Below are 15912 nucleotides of genomic sequence, written 5' to 3' on the forward strand. Positions count from 1 at the left end.
CTATTCCAGATTTGAAAATTTGGCGTAGAGCTCAAAATATCCAATGAATAAAAGATGTTTTTCCATAAAAGTGATTTAAAAACATCACATGACATCCCCAAATTTTGGTTGGAATTTTAAATAAATTTATCAAAGGGTTGTAGTTCAAATGGTACCCTAAAACCATGGGATACCATTTTAAAGAAATAAAGATCAGGAAAATAATTATATAATTAATTCCTCTGATAAAAAGAAAAGTTTTCTTGAGAGGGTATACAAGTCCAACAAAACATTTGGAAAGTTTTCACTTGCGGTAAAAACTCCATACTAACCAAGAAAAGAATGGTTCTGAAATCAAAAGGAAATCCAGAAAATAAAAATTTTATTTCCTGGCAAAATTTTAATTAATTTAAAACAAGGTCAAAAATTTTGGGGTGTCACAGTTAGTCACGGGATCTTGTATTACGGAACGAGTAAAGATACTTGCTGGTAATGAGAATGAACTAGGTATGGAGATACCGACGATCGAATCTCGGGCAAGTAACATATCGCTGGACAAAGGGAATTGCATACGAGATTGACTGAATCCTTGACATCGTGGTTCAACCGATAATGATGTTCGTTGAATATGTGGGAATCAATATGGGCATCTAGGTCCCGCTATTGATTATTGATCGGAGAGGAGTCTCGGTCATGTCTACATGATTCTTGAACCCATAGGGTCGCACGCTTAACGTTCAATAGCACTAGGGTAGTATTGAGATATTAATAGTGGAAAGTCGGAAGGTTGTTCGGAGTCCTGGTCGGGATCCGGGACATCACGAGGAGCTCCAGAGGTAAAGATTTATATATGAAAAGTTGTTGTCGGGGTTTTGAAAAAAGTTTGGTTTTTTCGGTATTGTACAAGGAAGGTTCCAAAAGGTTTCGGAAGTCCGTAAAGGGTTCCACCACGTCCCATACAGTAGCATGGGCCATAGGGGGGCGCCCTGGCCTTATTGGGCAGGCGCACCAGCCCCTACAAGGCCCATGCACCCGAGGAATGGAAAACCTAAGGGAGGGCCCTCCACTTGGCTTGGAGGGCGCTCCTCCCCCTTGGCCGCCACCCCCTGCCTTGGGAGGAGGGCTAGGGCTGGCACGCCCCTCCCTCATCCCTATATATAATGGGGAGGCGCACGGGACAGCCAGCCCCTCCATGCTTGCTTCGTCTCCCTCCCGTTACTCCTTCATGTTCCGTCAGCGCTTGGCGAAGCCCTGCCGGAATTTCGCTGCCACCATCACCATCCCGCCGTCGTGTTCGTTCATATCTCATCTACCTCCTTTCCCTCACTTTCTGGATTAAGAAGGAGAGGACGCCGCTGAGCCGTACATGTTCTAAATTCAGAGGTGCCCTCTGTTCGGCACTTGATCGGATTGGATCGCGATTGGGTCATGAAGAGTACGATTGGATCAACCGCGTTACGACGCTAACGTTTTCGGTCTACAAGGTTATGTAGACACACTCCATTCTTGTTGCCTTGCATCTCCTAGATTAGATCTTTGGTGCTCGTAGAATTTTTTTTGATTTTCATGCTTCGTTCCCCGTCACAAACCCCTGGTTTGATGCTTTGGTGTCCCAAAAAGTTGGAATATTCTTTCAGGTGGAGGCGACGTTTTCGTCGATAGCGAGGTGCCTGTGGTGACTTCATCAATCTCAAGACCCGTCGGCTCAGTCTCTTCCAGATGTTCATAGGAAGAGTATGCATGCATGCGTTTATAGAGGTGAGTGTATGTACGTGTTTTTGAGCGTGTGCATATGAACCGTGTTTCTCAAAAAAGACATCAACACTCAGATAGCCCCAATACCATTATCCAATTTTGAGCCTCAATATCAACTTCCAAACGGTGCCTGATTTCTCTTTCTACTCGTGCACCGGCCGACAAAATAAACCCTGCATCTAAGTGTATCTGCCGTAGATACGTCTGTTTGGCAGACAAGTTAAATTCTGTGCTCCTTTGGTCCGGATCGAGCGAGCCTTCTTTTGGTCCGGATCAACAAACTCGAGCAAGCCTTCCTTTAGTCCGGATCGGTTCAAGACGACGGGTGCCAAGTGCAAAGTGAATTGGGAGATTGTCTGTCGGCCGCGTGAATATGGTGGTCTAGGGGTCCTCAACACCGACAAATTTGCGAGGGCCTTGCGTTTGAGGTGGCCATGGTTTGAATGGACGGTGCCTCACAAGATGTGGGTGGGATTGGGAAACCCATGTGACGAGGAGGACCTTGACTTCTTTTATGCATCCACAACCATCACCATGGGGAATGGTGCTAAAACATCTTTTTAGGATTCTCCTTGGCTTCATGGATGCAAACCCAAGGATGTCGCTCCTCTCATTTTTGAGGCCTCCTCGAGGAAGAATTGGAAGGTGCGCGAGGCTCTAAAAAATAATGCGTGGATCCTCAAGATCAACACCTCCACGGTCGTATCAGTTGAACACCTTCGGCAATTCTTCACTCTTTGGACGCTTTTAATTGATGTCCACCTTGTTAAACATGCCGAAGACACCATTGTGTGGAAGCACATGACAAGTGGGCATTACTCTGCGGCCTCCGCCTACAAGGCCCAATTTCTAGGATTGGTCCTCTCCCCCATGGATCAAATGATTTGGAAGGCTTGGACGCCGCCAAAGGCTAAATTCTTTGCTTGGTTGGCTATCTAAGATAGAATTTGGACTGCGGATAGGCTTGCAAACCGGGGATGGTCAAACTGCGGGCTTTGCACTCTCTGCAAGAGAGATCAAGAAAGTGCACCACATCTCTTCTTCAAATGCCGATACACCATTCGGCTATGGAACTCGGTCATCGCGAAATTCGGCCTTCACCACTTGGACACTACTACTTGGCAGCTACATGATTCGGTAGAGGAGTGGTGGACAAATATAACCGGTGCCGGAGTCCCCAATAGGAAGGCTATGGCCTCTCTTACCATACTCGTGTCATGAACCACTTGGAATGAGAGGAATGCCCGTGTCTTTCGACAGAAGAGCGCTCCGCCAACAATCTTGCTCAACTTCATCATTTGCGAGGCAAACCTTTGGGTCACTGCCGGTGCAAAGAAATTAGGGGCTATTATTTTATGCGAGTAATCACTCATGCCGTGTAAGAGTGACTTCTGTAACAAACTCTCTTCTTATCTTAATTAATAGATGAGGCAAATCTTTTGCCTTCGTTTCAAAAAAAAAATCTGTGCTCCCTAAGCAAAAGCAGTGCACAAATTACGCACTTAACTGAGAATCGGGACTTGAGAAGCAGCGCCACATTACTCGTCAATAATTCAGTAATCGCTTCGCCCAGAGCATCGTCACCACAGATAATAATTTGTGTCCCTAAAAAATAATCATTTGGGTGGATAAACTCAGACGCATCTATTGTGACAAACTATGTGCGTTGAAAGCTACCGGAAAGATTCCAACGAACCACTCGCACACACTATATAGAGGCCACAAGAACAAGCCTACTGAACGTCCTCAAGAAGAAGCAGAAGCTTTTAGCCCGCAACACCATGGAGTCGCTTCTTCTTCTTCTCGCAGGCTCTCTCATCTTCCCTCTTGTGACTCCTGCCAGGGAGATCACCAACGCCTGCACCTCACAAGCTAATGGTACTCCCATAATACTCAGTAATATTGGCAGTGTATTTATCTCTTCCCCAGTTAGTTTTCCGTCCATCATAGCTTTTTTATTATAGAGGTTTCCATCATCGTTAGATACCATCTTGTTGCGCAGTACACAACCTAACTTGAACCGTTCATGGGACCATGATAAGTAGACGGATGGATGGCTTATGGTTGAATCAGGGCTGGATACTATGTCGTTTGTTCTTTTGGCGTTGTAGAGCTTAGACAGGCAGCATGTGGTGATAACTATATTAACCACCTTCACTAACCATGGATCGCAGGTGCCAGGTTTGTTAAATAGATTAGCATACACATTCCCAGGAACATCTATAGTATAGGAGAGTATTTGAAATTCATAACGCATATTTCTATAGAAATTCAGGCGCCAGATAGCCAGCGAACCAGATAATTAGAGAGATATCAACCGTTAAGCTACAAGAAAGTAAGCAACAGTGCTTAGGAAAAGAGAAGGTGACCACACAGAGCAAACCAAGCAGTGATAAGTGGCACGAATAGACGCTTGCGTGAACCAGCCTGACTCTCCCTTCCCATAACTGTCGACGAATCAATTCAGTTTACTCCATTTGACGGGTTTCCTCTGGCGTTGGACTTTCGGGTAGTACAATCATGGACAAATTGGTAACCTGTCAATAATTGATTAAGACTTGAAAGTTGTGATGTGGAGACAAATGAGAGGGCATGGCAACCGGTGCTCCATGGGATGGGAGCATCGTCTGTTGGTGCCTGGATGAGACCCCATTGATGAGAAGGGAGAAAGAGAAAAAAAAAACAGGAGATTCCGCGACAAATTTCGGTTGCAGCTGGTGACAAAATGGATAGGGTTTTAGTACATTACGGAAGGCGTGTATAATTGATAAAATGGTTTGTGACAGAATTCATTCATAGAATGTTAGGCCAGATTCTCCTGTTTGCTAATCTGCTGACGATCCCTTTCGTTTTGTAGTTCTCCACGTCAACACCAGACCGTGACTCCGTACCAACTTATATCCAAACATCGCTGGAATGAATAACCCGACGCGTCATGGTCGTGTGCGTGCAAAGTTACGTGCAGTCCGCTGCTACCAAAATATGCAGGGCCGGACGGTTTGTACCCTACCACCGGTGAGCTAGCAATCATCGGTTGGACGGACGGACTAGCTCCATCTGAAAGCAAACCACATTTTTTTAAAATATTAGTACAGACACAAGCGCTCATATACACGCGCATATACTCATCCCTATAAACGCACACATGCACACCCTATCTTTATGAACACCTTCAAAAGACTGAGCCGGCATATCATGTTAAGATTTACAAAGTCACCATAGACGTCTCGTCGCTGACGGAAACGTCTCCTCCGACTGAATGCAATGCGAGTATCCGGATTTAAACCCTGGTGAGTGGGGATACCATACAGTCCCTCTAACCATCGAACCACAGGTTGGTTCACGAAAGCAAACCACATTGAGTAGTCAGAAAACATGGCGCCACTCTCTTAGTAAGAGTAGAGTTGGAAATTTTATAAACCATTACTATCAGTTAATCCCAGCAAACAGTAACATGTTAAGATAATGGCGTGAGTAATACTAACAAACTATACGATGGTCGTTTGTTGCAGATTTTCAGCACATGAATGGCACCGGCATGCACCTAACGCTGCACCACCCGCAGAGCCCCTGCTCGCCGGCGCCTCTGCCGTCGGACCTCCCCTTCTCCGCCGTGATCGCCCACGACGAGGCGCGCATCGCCCGCCTCGCCTCGCGCCTCGCCAAGACTCCCTCCCGCCACCCGACGTCGCTCCGCCAACAGCACCGCGAGAAGTCCTCCGGCGATAACCACCTCGCCGACTCGCTGTCCAGCTCGGTGCCGCTCGCGCCCGGCGCGTCGGTGGGCGTGGGAAACTACGTCACCCAGCTGGGCCTCGGCACGCCGGCGACCTCCTACGCCATGGTCGTCGACACGGGGTCGTCGCTCACGTGGCTCCAGTGCTCCCCCTGCGTGGTGTCGTGCCACCGGCAGGCCGGCCCGCTCTACAACCCGCGCACGTCCAGCACGTACGCCGCGGTGCCGTGCTCGGCGCCGCAGTGCGGGGAGCTGCAGGCCGCCACGCTCAACCCGTCCGCGTGCTCCGCCTCCGGCGTCTGCATCTACCAGGCCACCTACGGCGACAGCTCCTTCTCCCTCGGGTACCTCAGCAGGGACACCGTCTCCTTCGGCTCCGGCAGGTTCCCCGGCTTCTACTACGGGTGCGGCCAGGACAACGAGGGCCTCTTCGGCCGGTCGGCCGGGCTCATCGGCCTCGCGCGGAACAAGCTGTCGCTGCTCTACCAGCTCGCGCCGAGCCTCGGCGACTCTTTCTCCTACTGCCTGCCGACATCGGCGTCGACCGGGTACCTGTCCTTCGGGTCGTACAGCCCGGGACAGTACTCGTACACGCCCATGGTGTCCAGCTCGCTCGACGCCTCGCTCTACTTCGTCAGCCTCGCCAGCATGTCCGTCGCCGGGAGCCCGCTCACGGTGTCGCCGTCGGAGTACGGAAGCCTGCCGACGATCATCGACTCCGGCACGGTGATCACGCGCCTGCCCACGGCCGTGTACACGGCGCTGAGCAAGGCGCTAGGCGCAGCCATGGGCGGAGCGCCCCGCGCGCCGGCGTACTCCATCCTGGACACGTGCTTCAAGGGCCAGGCGTCAACGCTGCGCGTGCCGGCCATGGACATGGCGTTCCCCGGAGGCGCGACGCTCAAGCTGGCGCCGGGCAACGTGCTGATCGACGTGGACGAGTCCACGACGTGCCTCGCGTTCGCGGCCACCGACAGCACGGCGATCATCGGGAACACGCAGCAGCAGACGTTCAGCGTCGTCTACGACGTCGCGCAGTCCAGGATCGGCTTCGCGGCCGGCGGCTGCAGCTGAAGAATGGATGAAACGAACCGCACCTGCATCGCATGCATGGACCCAACTAGGTAAATCTGCAACCAGAGCACGCCAAGCTACTTGCAAATACAATTACACCAAAGAAGATAAACAATGTCATAAAGCAATGATGCATGTGAAATAGTACTGTGTCAAACACAGGCAGGGCAACTGCTGTGTTTGCTCTTCTTCTGTCTTTACAAGTGCTTCAACCACTGTATTGTAAATGTACAAAAAGTATTGCAATGGCCTAAAGATTTGGGATTATGGGATATGATACACTCATGACTTGTTAATGTGCGTTCTCCAACGATTCATTGATTCCCTGTTTCCATTCGACGAACAATTTCCTTATCATAAATTTTGCAACAAATGACAAATGCAGAACATTAGCCAAACTATTCAATTGGTTTGGATGTTTTGCCGCCTCCAATAATTGCTACTCTCTCTATTCATAAATATAAGATGTTTTGGATACTTTAATATGGACTACATACAGGCTGACACGAGTGAACAAGCACACTAAAACATGTCTATATACATCTGATTCAGAAAAAAGTTAAAACATCTTATGTTTGTGAACGGAGAGTACATGGATGGATGACAAGTACTTCTCGATGTGGAGGAAGCTGCCCATGATGGATGGCAAGACTGCCAGGACATGCATATATCGAAAGTGACAACAAAACAAAGATACTGATAACTAACCGGTGTTATTCTCTTCTAATAGAATTGCAATCTTCTTGATAAGCTTCGTAGAAGAAAAGGAAAAACTAACACCAATTATACGAGAAAGCACAACTAGTTTACATTTACATGCAGATAAGGACTTCGTCCATTTATAATCTGTTAATCTCTCGAGTGAAGAAGACCAAAAGCTTGTGAAGCAGCAAATTCCATGCAGAGCACAGATAGATGATCCAAGAAATCATCCTACATATAGAATAACCAGTATGCTCTCATTTCAACGGTCTGTAAATCAGCTCTTCAATGGTTCAGAAATCCCTGATGGGCATCCATTACGTCTCCAGGTCTTCACTGTTATAAGGGTACAATCAGTGTCGGGCACTAGATTGTGGGTCCTCATAAGAAAAACAGTAGCTTCCGAATTGTAACTAAATTTATGCATACATGTTATAGTAATGTTGTTCATGTGTCATACAGTATGAGTTGGTTCCGAACAAAATCCACAGAAGTAGTTCACTTCATAAAGTACACATAGCCAACCAAGAACCAACTAACGTCATATGCTAACAGCATAAAAACTCACAAGGGAAAATTCAGAGGTCTCCGTATTACACAATTGACATGATGCCTTAAATTTAAACCATGTCTGTATCGCAGAAAGTAGATGATGTAAAATGCTGCAGGATGACCAGTTCTACATGATGAGTGATTGCTATCTAGGACTAACAGATCTCGATGCCGATAAACCGATTTTATCATCTTTTGGACTAGAACCAAAAATGGAGACTAGGAATCCTTCAGAGCCAACTGGTGAGGGCTCATGTCAATGGCTGGGGCCTAACATAAATTGTTCGCCAGCATACACCACAGGACAGCTGAAAGGGACCATACGAGTCTTGATGTGGCATAATGGCAGCGGTGTGCAAGACATCCAAATGGCTTTGGGGTTTGCTTTGTCTTAGTTGGCTATGGCCTACAGATAGGATAATATGAAAGGGTTCTTTGACATTGACACATGAGCTGTGAAAGTGGAACACTTCTATGTGGTACCCACCAGGCAGCTGGCTTTGACAAGAACAATTTATGATATTCAGTTTCTTATTGTTGGATTCTTTATAAGGCTTTGACAAGAACAATAAGTGAAGGCTGCACAAAATAAAAACAAAGAGCAACAAACATGTGCTGGTTGGTGTTTCACTCTCTGATGTTGCCACATTAAACATATTTTAGGAAGGCAACTTAAGGGCCATGGTCTGAGTTTTGTGACAGAAGCCTATGTCATAATAATTTTGTCATACACAAACCAATTTAGGTTACACGGTTCAGGTTCACAGCAAAATTTGGAAGAGATGGCACTGCAGAGACCTAGACCCTTGTACCAAAAGTTGGATGAACCATGTTTCTGGAAATTACACTTAGGCCCCGCTTGGAATGTCTGTGAAATTTTACAACTGTAAATTGTTACACCTGGATATTACTGTACACCAGTAAAATACAACCGAATACATTTCCGCCTGTAATCCGCCGTCAGATTGCAACACCCAAGCGGCCCCGATGTGTCTCAGCACTGTATCATCCAACGATGATTGAAGAAATACAACAAACATCCAAAGGATGGGGAGGGGGCAGAGGTGACCGCGAGCATGGTGCGGATCTGGCCGCTTGGAGCAGGAGGAGGGAGCGAGCGGCCGCCGCTCGCCGCCGTCAACATCACGTTCAAACGGCCGCCTGCCCTTAGACCCCGCGCATATCGTGGTCGCCGGGGACCTCGCCGGCTTCGGAGCGGACGGCACCAGACAGTTCACCCAAAAGCTCAAGGTAATGGAGAAAGGTGGGCAATGCAATACCCCCCCCCCCCTCTCACGTGTGGCTCCCTCAGGAACATGGATCAAAAGTGGGTTGCGGTTTTATTAGAGTGCCCCAAATGGTCTTCGACTTGCCTGCAATCACGTTGATAGCGCCAACGACGACTTGGGACATGTCCACGGTCATGATGACAACGGCCTAGGGTGGCGTGGAAGTCAGGATGCAAGCTGGACGGGACTACCCGCTTGGCCGCAACGCCGCCCCACAAAGTATGCCCGCTAAGCGCTGTTGGACAAACCGTATGGTCATAAGTGGGCTCAAGCGATATGGCCGCTTTGTCCGGCGGGCGCCGCAGCATCCCGCATCTCCAACTAAAACATAACTCGTACTATGAGCTCTATCCAACCGGGAGAATCCCTGAAAATTCACAGCAGTAAATGAGCAAGCCGCATCTACTGTACATGCACAGTAAACTCGCACCCTGAAAATTGCGCGGCCGGCAGCGGTCGGCAGGCAGCATTGCCTCAGGTGGCGCGGGAGATGGACTGTGTGGACATGCAGTAGGGAAGCTGTGTTGGGACCGAGAGTATATCGACCAAAGGGGGGTGAATGGGAGATTAAAAAAATTCTTCGAATGTTTGAATTGAACCGAATCACAGCGGCGGAATAAGTTCGGTAAAGCAAAAGCTAAACATGCACTTCAGAGAAGAACAAATCTTTCGAGGAAAGATGCGATAATTGTTCGTGCATAGTAGAACATAGGTCTGACTATTACGATGGTAATCCAGTAGGTCAGCAGATATTGTAGCATGGGAAGATATATGACAACAATATAACCGATAGGAATACTAGCTAGGAAAACAGGTATAACACCGAATGAAAACAAGCTGAATAGATAGAGACAAACACAAAGAAGACCATGCTGACAAACAACCTAAGTACGAACTAAAAGGATGCGAACCGATAGAGTGAAACAGAGGAAAGCACGAAATACTAAAATAGATCAAATAAGTCTATCGACACAGAGCACGGAAGTAAACTGCTAAGGGAAAAGCAGTAAAGTAAAGTGAACAAGTGGTACTTGATGGCGACAGATGAATTTGATAGACCAGTTCGTCCTTCTACCAAAGGACTATGTCTGACTTGTGATTGAACACAAGAGCAAACATGATGCGGAGCATCCTACGGACATCACCATGTCAAGAGTCCGTTTGGCAAGTGACAAGTGCCACATCTAGTTCACATACATAAAGGCGAACCATCTCCTTTACGCGTGTTCACTTGACCCCTTCGAGGATGGTATACTACTTGACAGTTGACACCCCTCTCGTGTGCATACATAGGTATTATTAGAACTTCAGGGATGACAAGGAGTGCAAGCGCAAGGGAACGACTACACCATCCAAGGAAGTGGAGAAGGAACCGTCAAGAGGAAGGCCAAGTTCCACCAACACCGACGGGAAGATCTCGAGGAAGCCAGAAGCCAACAACACGAAGGAAGAAGACGCACCCAGGCGACCCCGTGTGCTCGGTCCCTCCTGACCCAGTGCGCACGACCCCTCCGGAGAGCTACTGGACATACTCCGCGCGCACGAGCCCAGGACCCCGTGCCCACGGTACAAGCCCGTGTGCACGGGCTAAGTCGTCAGGCCGCTGGATACCCCGTGCGCACAGGCTGCACTTACCCCGTGCACACGGGGCTGCCTGTGTGCAGCTGTTGGGCTTTGCCCATGTATTCACATTTCGCCCCTCCTTACCCCTTCATGTCTTGGACCTATATATACTGCTCCATTTAGGGATAGCTAAGAATAGATCTAGACATTAGAGCTTAGCTCATGTATCTCCCCTTATGGGATTCCGAGAGAGAGAGAAGACTCCATGGGAGTTCAAGACCTCCATTGGAGAAGATCCTTAGGGATTCAAGACCCCTTCAAGGGAAGATTCCTCCATGGAATTCAAGACCCATCTCTCCTAGAGATGTGGATGAACTACCTTGTATCTTTATTTCCCTTGTTGTCTTTGGATCTTGATGCACCTCTTGCATTGCTTGTGATTTGAGGAGTACTTGGAGTGAATCTTGTCCATTAGAGTGTTCTTCTTGTGTTTTCCCCTTGTGTTCTTGGTGTTCTTCCTCAAATCGACCTCCAATTAGGTGGCCTGATGTTCACGATTTGGAGGTGAATTTGAGGAAGAACATCAAGAACACAAGGGGAAAACACAAGAACACTCTAATGGACAAGATTCACTCCAAGTACTCCTCAAATCACAAGTAATGCAAGGGGTGCATCAAAATCCAAAGACAACAAGGGAAATAAAGATACAAGATAGTTCATCTAGATCTCTAGGAGAAATGGGTCTTGAATTCCATGGAGGAATCTTCCCTTGAAGGGGTCTTCAAATCCCTAAGGATCTTCTCCAACGGATGTCTTGAACTCCAATGGAGTCTTCTCTCTCTCAAGAGGAATCCCACAAGGGGAGATACATGAGTGAAGCTCTAATGTCTAGATCTATTCTTAGCTATCCCTAAATGGAGCAGTATATATAGGTCCAAAACATGAAGGAGTAAGGAGGGGCGAAATGTGAATACATGGGCAAAGCCCAACAGCTGCACACAGGCAGCCCCGTGTGCACAGGGTAAGTGAGCCTGTGCGCACGGGGTATCCAGCGGCCTGATGACTTAGCCCGTGCGCACGGAGTATGTCCGGCGGAGTATTGAGCCGGCGGCGATAGCATGCCATGATTGTTTATAATCCTTTATCAATTGGAAAGCGTGGGTATTTCACTAGTTATGTGTAGTCCTCCACTTGACTAGTGTCATAAAGTGAAGAAGTCAAGCAATAACTTCATTTCCTTTTCAGGGCCATAAGTTAGTATTCCCCTAGGTGGTACGTGCGTTGCTGGAAATGGTGAGATCATCAATTGTGACAACATATGGCATGGTATCATGGCTAGCAGCATGTAAGTCATACCAGCATTCAAGACCCCAGTGGTAAAACCAATTACCGCAAGTATCTTATGATCTTTGCCGAATTCAGTTTTCCAAAAGTAAATTGGGTTGAATTTTAATTTTATAATAACTAAGATTTTGAAACTATCTTTGGAATATATAAGTCCAAATCAAGCATTCGATCAAATGTGAAATATAGAAGGGCTGGTGAGTACTAAGAGAAACCAAATTCAAAAAGTTGACTTTTTTAACAATAGGGCTGAACCCATTCACGGCTACAATAAGGAAAACAATAAGTAGAACAAAATGTTGCTCACGAGTAAAACATGGTATGAACTATATAAGTTTGCTACTGCAAACCATAATTTATTCATTTGACATTATCTTGACTTCACCGACGGTATAGTAACTAATCTTACAAAAGTAAATTCTAATCTGAAAACATCAATCTTATGTATGCTATAATCTACTCGTTGAGATCCAGGTAAGAGCTTACCAGTTTCCATTTGAGAGGCTTCCTTTGCAGCAGATAACCCAAGTTGATTTTTCAGTATTGAAGCAACAAGCAAGCCCATCTCTCTCAAAAAGTTCAACTCATCTCCTCCACCATCAGCATCCACTACTACCTTAAATCTTCAAACCATAAACTTTACTAACTCTCAATGTGAGCATCCCATAAATATGTTTATGGTACTTGATTCCTCATAGGTATTGCTCCTCTGGGTTCATGGTACTCCAGCAGTATAATAGCTCTTGAACTACTAATTGTCCCTTTTTCCATTTTATGAGATAGCATGAGAACCCTACACAAGGGCTATTGCAAAATTACAAGTCACGCGTAATGGTTGTAAGGCAATGTACAACAGATTCTAAAAGAGAAGGTCACTTATTCTTAGGATCCTAAAAGCAGTGCAATGAAACTAGGGGTTTTATCATTTATGCCACTAAGTTTCAACTGCTCAAAAATGACATCGCTGCATTAGGCGCATGCTAAAAAATGCCACTAGACACCATTACTGTCAGCTCAAAGCCTGTTTCCCATGATATATGACCAAAATAACCATGGACCAAAATGTCAGCTCTCCCTCTATCTCACTACAATAAAGTGTGGGTCCCACTCGACCCCCAACAACGTTCTTATTTTCCTCTAAAATTATTTGCTTTCTTACTCATGACAAGTGGGGCCCACACCTATCATTGTGAAATAGAGAGAGCTGACATATGGGTCTAGGGGTACTTTGGTCATATAACATGGTCAACGGGTTTGACCTGACAGTAACGGTGTCTAATGACATTTTTGAGCAAGCATCTAATGGAACGATGGCATTTTTTAGGTGTATAATGGCATTTTTGAGCAAGCATCTCACAAAACGATAGCATTTTTAGCAGTTGTAACTTCTACTGGCAAAACTTAGTGGGACACAACTAGTGGCATACATGATAAAAACCCATGAAACTAATCATACCAATATAATCAAGCTGAACAGAAAAAACTAGCTTTTTACTCACTACCAGCCCTATGAAGATCAAATGCTGACAACGTTGATGTTCAAGTAACAACAGAACTTTCATTAAATGGATATATCAAATCTAAGACCACATCAAGACACAAACAAAGAACATTTGTACCAAGTACCTACCAACTACCCAGACTAGTAATTTTAAGCATAATACCCCTGAATATGCTACCGCTCTTTTTCTACCTGATTCTGAGCATTGAAGCGCTGTTTAATTCCTATTGTAATCTATCTAAGGGAAAGCTTCTCAATTCAGTATGAATATTAAGCTCTGCATCTAAGGGCATGTTTGGCTGCCATCCATAAATTAACTCAATTTTGTGCCACAGGTGGATGCGATCATACTAGCACTAAAGCACCGGATCCCATCAGAACTCCGAAGTTAAGCGTGCTTGGGCGAGAGTAGTACTAGGATGGGTGACCTCCTGGGAAGTCCTCGTGTTGCATTTCTTTAAAGAAACTCCGCCTATGTTGTCTCAACATAGCCGGTCCCAAGCCCAGGTAAAGGAGGAGGGTTGTGATAGGCTTGGCGAGCCAACGTAAAAACTCAGCCACTCTTATGGAGATGAAACCCAAAAGATTTTTGTTGTTGTTGTTGTGCCACAGGTACGGCAAGTGGCAGTTTTGTGGCGATCAAATTGGTCACCACACTTGTGGCAAAACTTGGGTAAATAAAGGTCTATGATAGGTGGGGTATAAATACAATGTTAGACAAGTGTGGAACGCCACAAATGTGGCTGCTACCAAACGTTTCTTGCACCTGCCAAACATTTGGAAGAGTGAAAAAAAAACATGACATAAGTTTTTAGGGTAGCGAGATCTTCTCAAACCTTCATTGCGGAAAGAATATGAGATGTCAATTGAGGAAGAAGGCAATTCAATCGGTATCTGAGCTAGTTGTGAGGTCATCCACAGCAGAGTCTTCATTACTGATTTGCTCAGAAATAGCCCCTTCACGCTTCTTAAATAAAGCAACATGCTTCTGGTAATCTTCAAGCTCCTGTTCCAGCTGCTCAATAAATTTACTGGTATGTTCAAGAGACTGTTCATACCTATATTTCTCCAAGGCCTGTGGACATGGGAGTATAGATACATGATGTCAAGTCAACTGAACAAACTAAACGATAGTATGCTCAGATAGAAAAGGAGTACCATGAGAACAAGCAGATTTGTCGGTATAGGACTAGTGATGATTACCTTCTGCTTAGAAAGAGTATCAGGAGGTGACATAACCTTTGGCTGCACATAATTCTTTCCACGATAAAAGATAATGGTATTATTAGGTTTAATATCAATAACTGTCCCTTTGCTGAGCCTCGCCAGCTCCTCTGCGTACTCATACACTTGCCCAGGTCGACAGGGCTTGCAGACTACTTGCATAGTCTCATGCTTCTTCCAGTGGAGGTGCATGTTGAGAACCACACCACCAAACACCCCTCTCCTCCCAACAGGAACATAGTTCTTTTTCTTCTCCCCAGTCCGTTTCAGATAGAACTTCTCCTCCTCGGTCAGAATCTCAGGGTCGTGAACCGGCTCTGGAGCCCTCGGGGCCTCGTACTTCCTGAGTTTCTCAATCAGCCATTCTTCTTTCCTCTTGGCCTGAATTCATATGAGAAATTGACAATGCAGCACTTCAGCATTTCTCATCAACTATACATACGAAAGGGAACAGAGTGGTAATATATAACATGCTAAAACCAAGCAACCTTTCCGAGCTTGTATCTTATCCTGACTTCGGGGTTGGGCGACTTCATCTTCTTTTTGGCCTTGAGGCGGAACCACTTGAGCTGGTTGACCTTGGACTTCTTGGACATCTTCTTCTTCGCCGGCGGCTGATTCTGCACTCCATTCTGCTTCGTGTCCAGATCTCCGACCGAGAACCGCGCAAAGCCACCGTCCGTGTTCAGCGTCACCGCCGTGCTCCGGTGCCTTACCGGCGAGAGAAACCACCATCTCCGCGCAGCTCCCGCGCATCCATCAACCCCCAGGGAAGGCCGGAACAGCGGGCAGGGGCGTGGGGGATTTGCGCCGTGGAATCGCATCCAAGCATCGCTGGTTAGGAGGCAACAGATAAATCAAACCCAAAATACAAGATGGCGATGGAGGCATTAATAGGAGGAGTGGCGATGAACCGTGGAGAGCGTAGAGCGACGGCGGGGTGCAGAGTCCGGCGGCCAAGGAGCCGGGGGACGAGGGACGCCATGGCGGACCGAGCAGTGAAGGCGCTCCGGTCGCCGGACACCCGAGGTGTTCAGTTAGGGCCAACTGGGTTTGTTTGTGTGTTTGGGCTAGCAGGGCCTGTGGTTGGTTGGTAAAACCTTGGATGGGCTTATAATGGGCCACACGTCTGCTACACAGAACATGGGCCGGAGATCGTCGGCCCGAAACTCAAAATTACACTCGGCCACCGT

The 15912-nt window shown here is 46.8% G+C and overlaps 2 protein-coding genes and 1 non-coding gene across 9 annotated transcripts; 2 read left to right on the forward strand and 1 right to left on the reverse strand.

Moving 5' to 3' along the window:
* The first annotated feature begins 3457 nt into the window (after positions 1-3457).
* Positions 3458-6816, forward strand: LOC125521470 (aspartyl protease family protein At5g10770). 2 transcript variants are annotated; one of them, XM_048686520.2, is made up of 3 exons: positions 3478-3612; positions 4592-4749; positions 5247-6816. In XM_048686520.2, exon 3 carries the CDS (start codon positions 5258-5260, stop codon positions 6542-6544), a length of 1287 nt encoding a protein of 428 aa, XP_048542477.1. In that variant the 5' UTR covers positions 3478-3612; positions 4592-4749; positions 5247-5257; the 3' UTR covers positions 6545-6816. The 2 variants fall into 2 exon arrangements, with proteins under 2 accessions (XP_048542476.1, XP_048542477.1); XM_048686519.2 differs by lacking the exon at positions 4592-4749 and having other exon boundaries at positions 3458-3612.
* Positions 6817-7060: 244 nt separating this feature from the next.
* LOC125521471 (RNA-binding CRS1 / YhbY (CRM) domain protein) lies at positions 7061-15792 on the reverse strand. 6 transcript variants are annotated; one of them, XR_007289300.2, is made up of 6 exons: positions 15634-15792; positions 15208-15553; positions 14699-15100; positions 14332-14570; positions 12481-12787; positions 7061-7577 (listed from the first exon to the last, which is right to left on the reverse strand). XR_007289300.2 is itself a non-coding variant. In XM_048686521.2 (5 exons), the coding sequence occupies exons 1-4, from the start codon at positions 15702-15704 to the stop codon at positions 14379-14381; spliced, it is 1011 nt and encodes a 336-aa protein (XP_048542478.1). In that variant the 5' UTR covers positions 15705-15792; the 3' UTR covers positions 12294-12787; positions 14332-14378. The 6 variants fall into 6 exon arrangements, 1 of the variants encoding a protein (XP_048542478.1); XR_007289298.2 differs by having other exon boundaries at positions 7061-7582; XR_015612356.1 differs by having other exon boundaries at positions 7061-7612.
* Positions 13833-13951, forward strand: LOC125526067 (5S ribosomal RNA). Its single transcript, XR_007291535.1, has one exon. It is a non-coding gene; the product is annotated as a 5S ribosomal RNA (ribosomal RNA).
* Positions 15793-15912: the final 120 nt, after the last annotated feature.

This window comes from Triticum urartu, chromosome 7A, assembly GCF_056163025.1.
Source record: "Triticum urartu cultivar PI428250 chromosome 7A, HENAU_Tu73, whole genome shotgun sequence".
Taxonomy (NCBI): Eukaryota; Viridiplantae; Streptophyta; class Magnoliopsida; order Poales; family Poaceae; genus Triticum; species Triticum urartu.

Coding starts and splice junctions, on each gene's coding strand:
- LOC125521470 (XM_048686519.2), top strand. CDS start 3,516: ATGGAGTCGCTTCTTCTTCTTCTCGCAGGCTCTCTCATCTTCCCTCTT. Junction 3,613..5,246: donor CTGCACCTCACAAGCTAATG/GTACTCCCATAA, acceptor CGTTTGTTGCAG/ATTTTCAGCACATGAATGGC.
- LOC125521471 (XM_048686521.2), bottom strand. CDS start 15,704: ATGGCGTCCCTCGTCCCCCGGCTCCTTGGCCGCCGGACTCTGCACCCC. Junction 15,101..15,207: donor TAAGATACAAGCTCGGAAAG/GTTGCTTGGTTT, acceptor ATATGAATTCAG/GCCAAGAGGAAAGAAGAATG. Junction 14,571..14,698: donor ATACTCTTTCTAAGCAGAAG/GTAATCATCACT, acceptor CCATGTCCACAG/GCCTTGGAGAAATATAGGTA.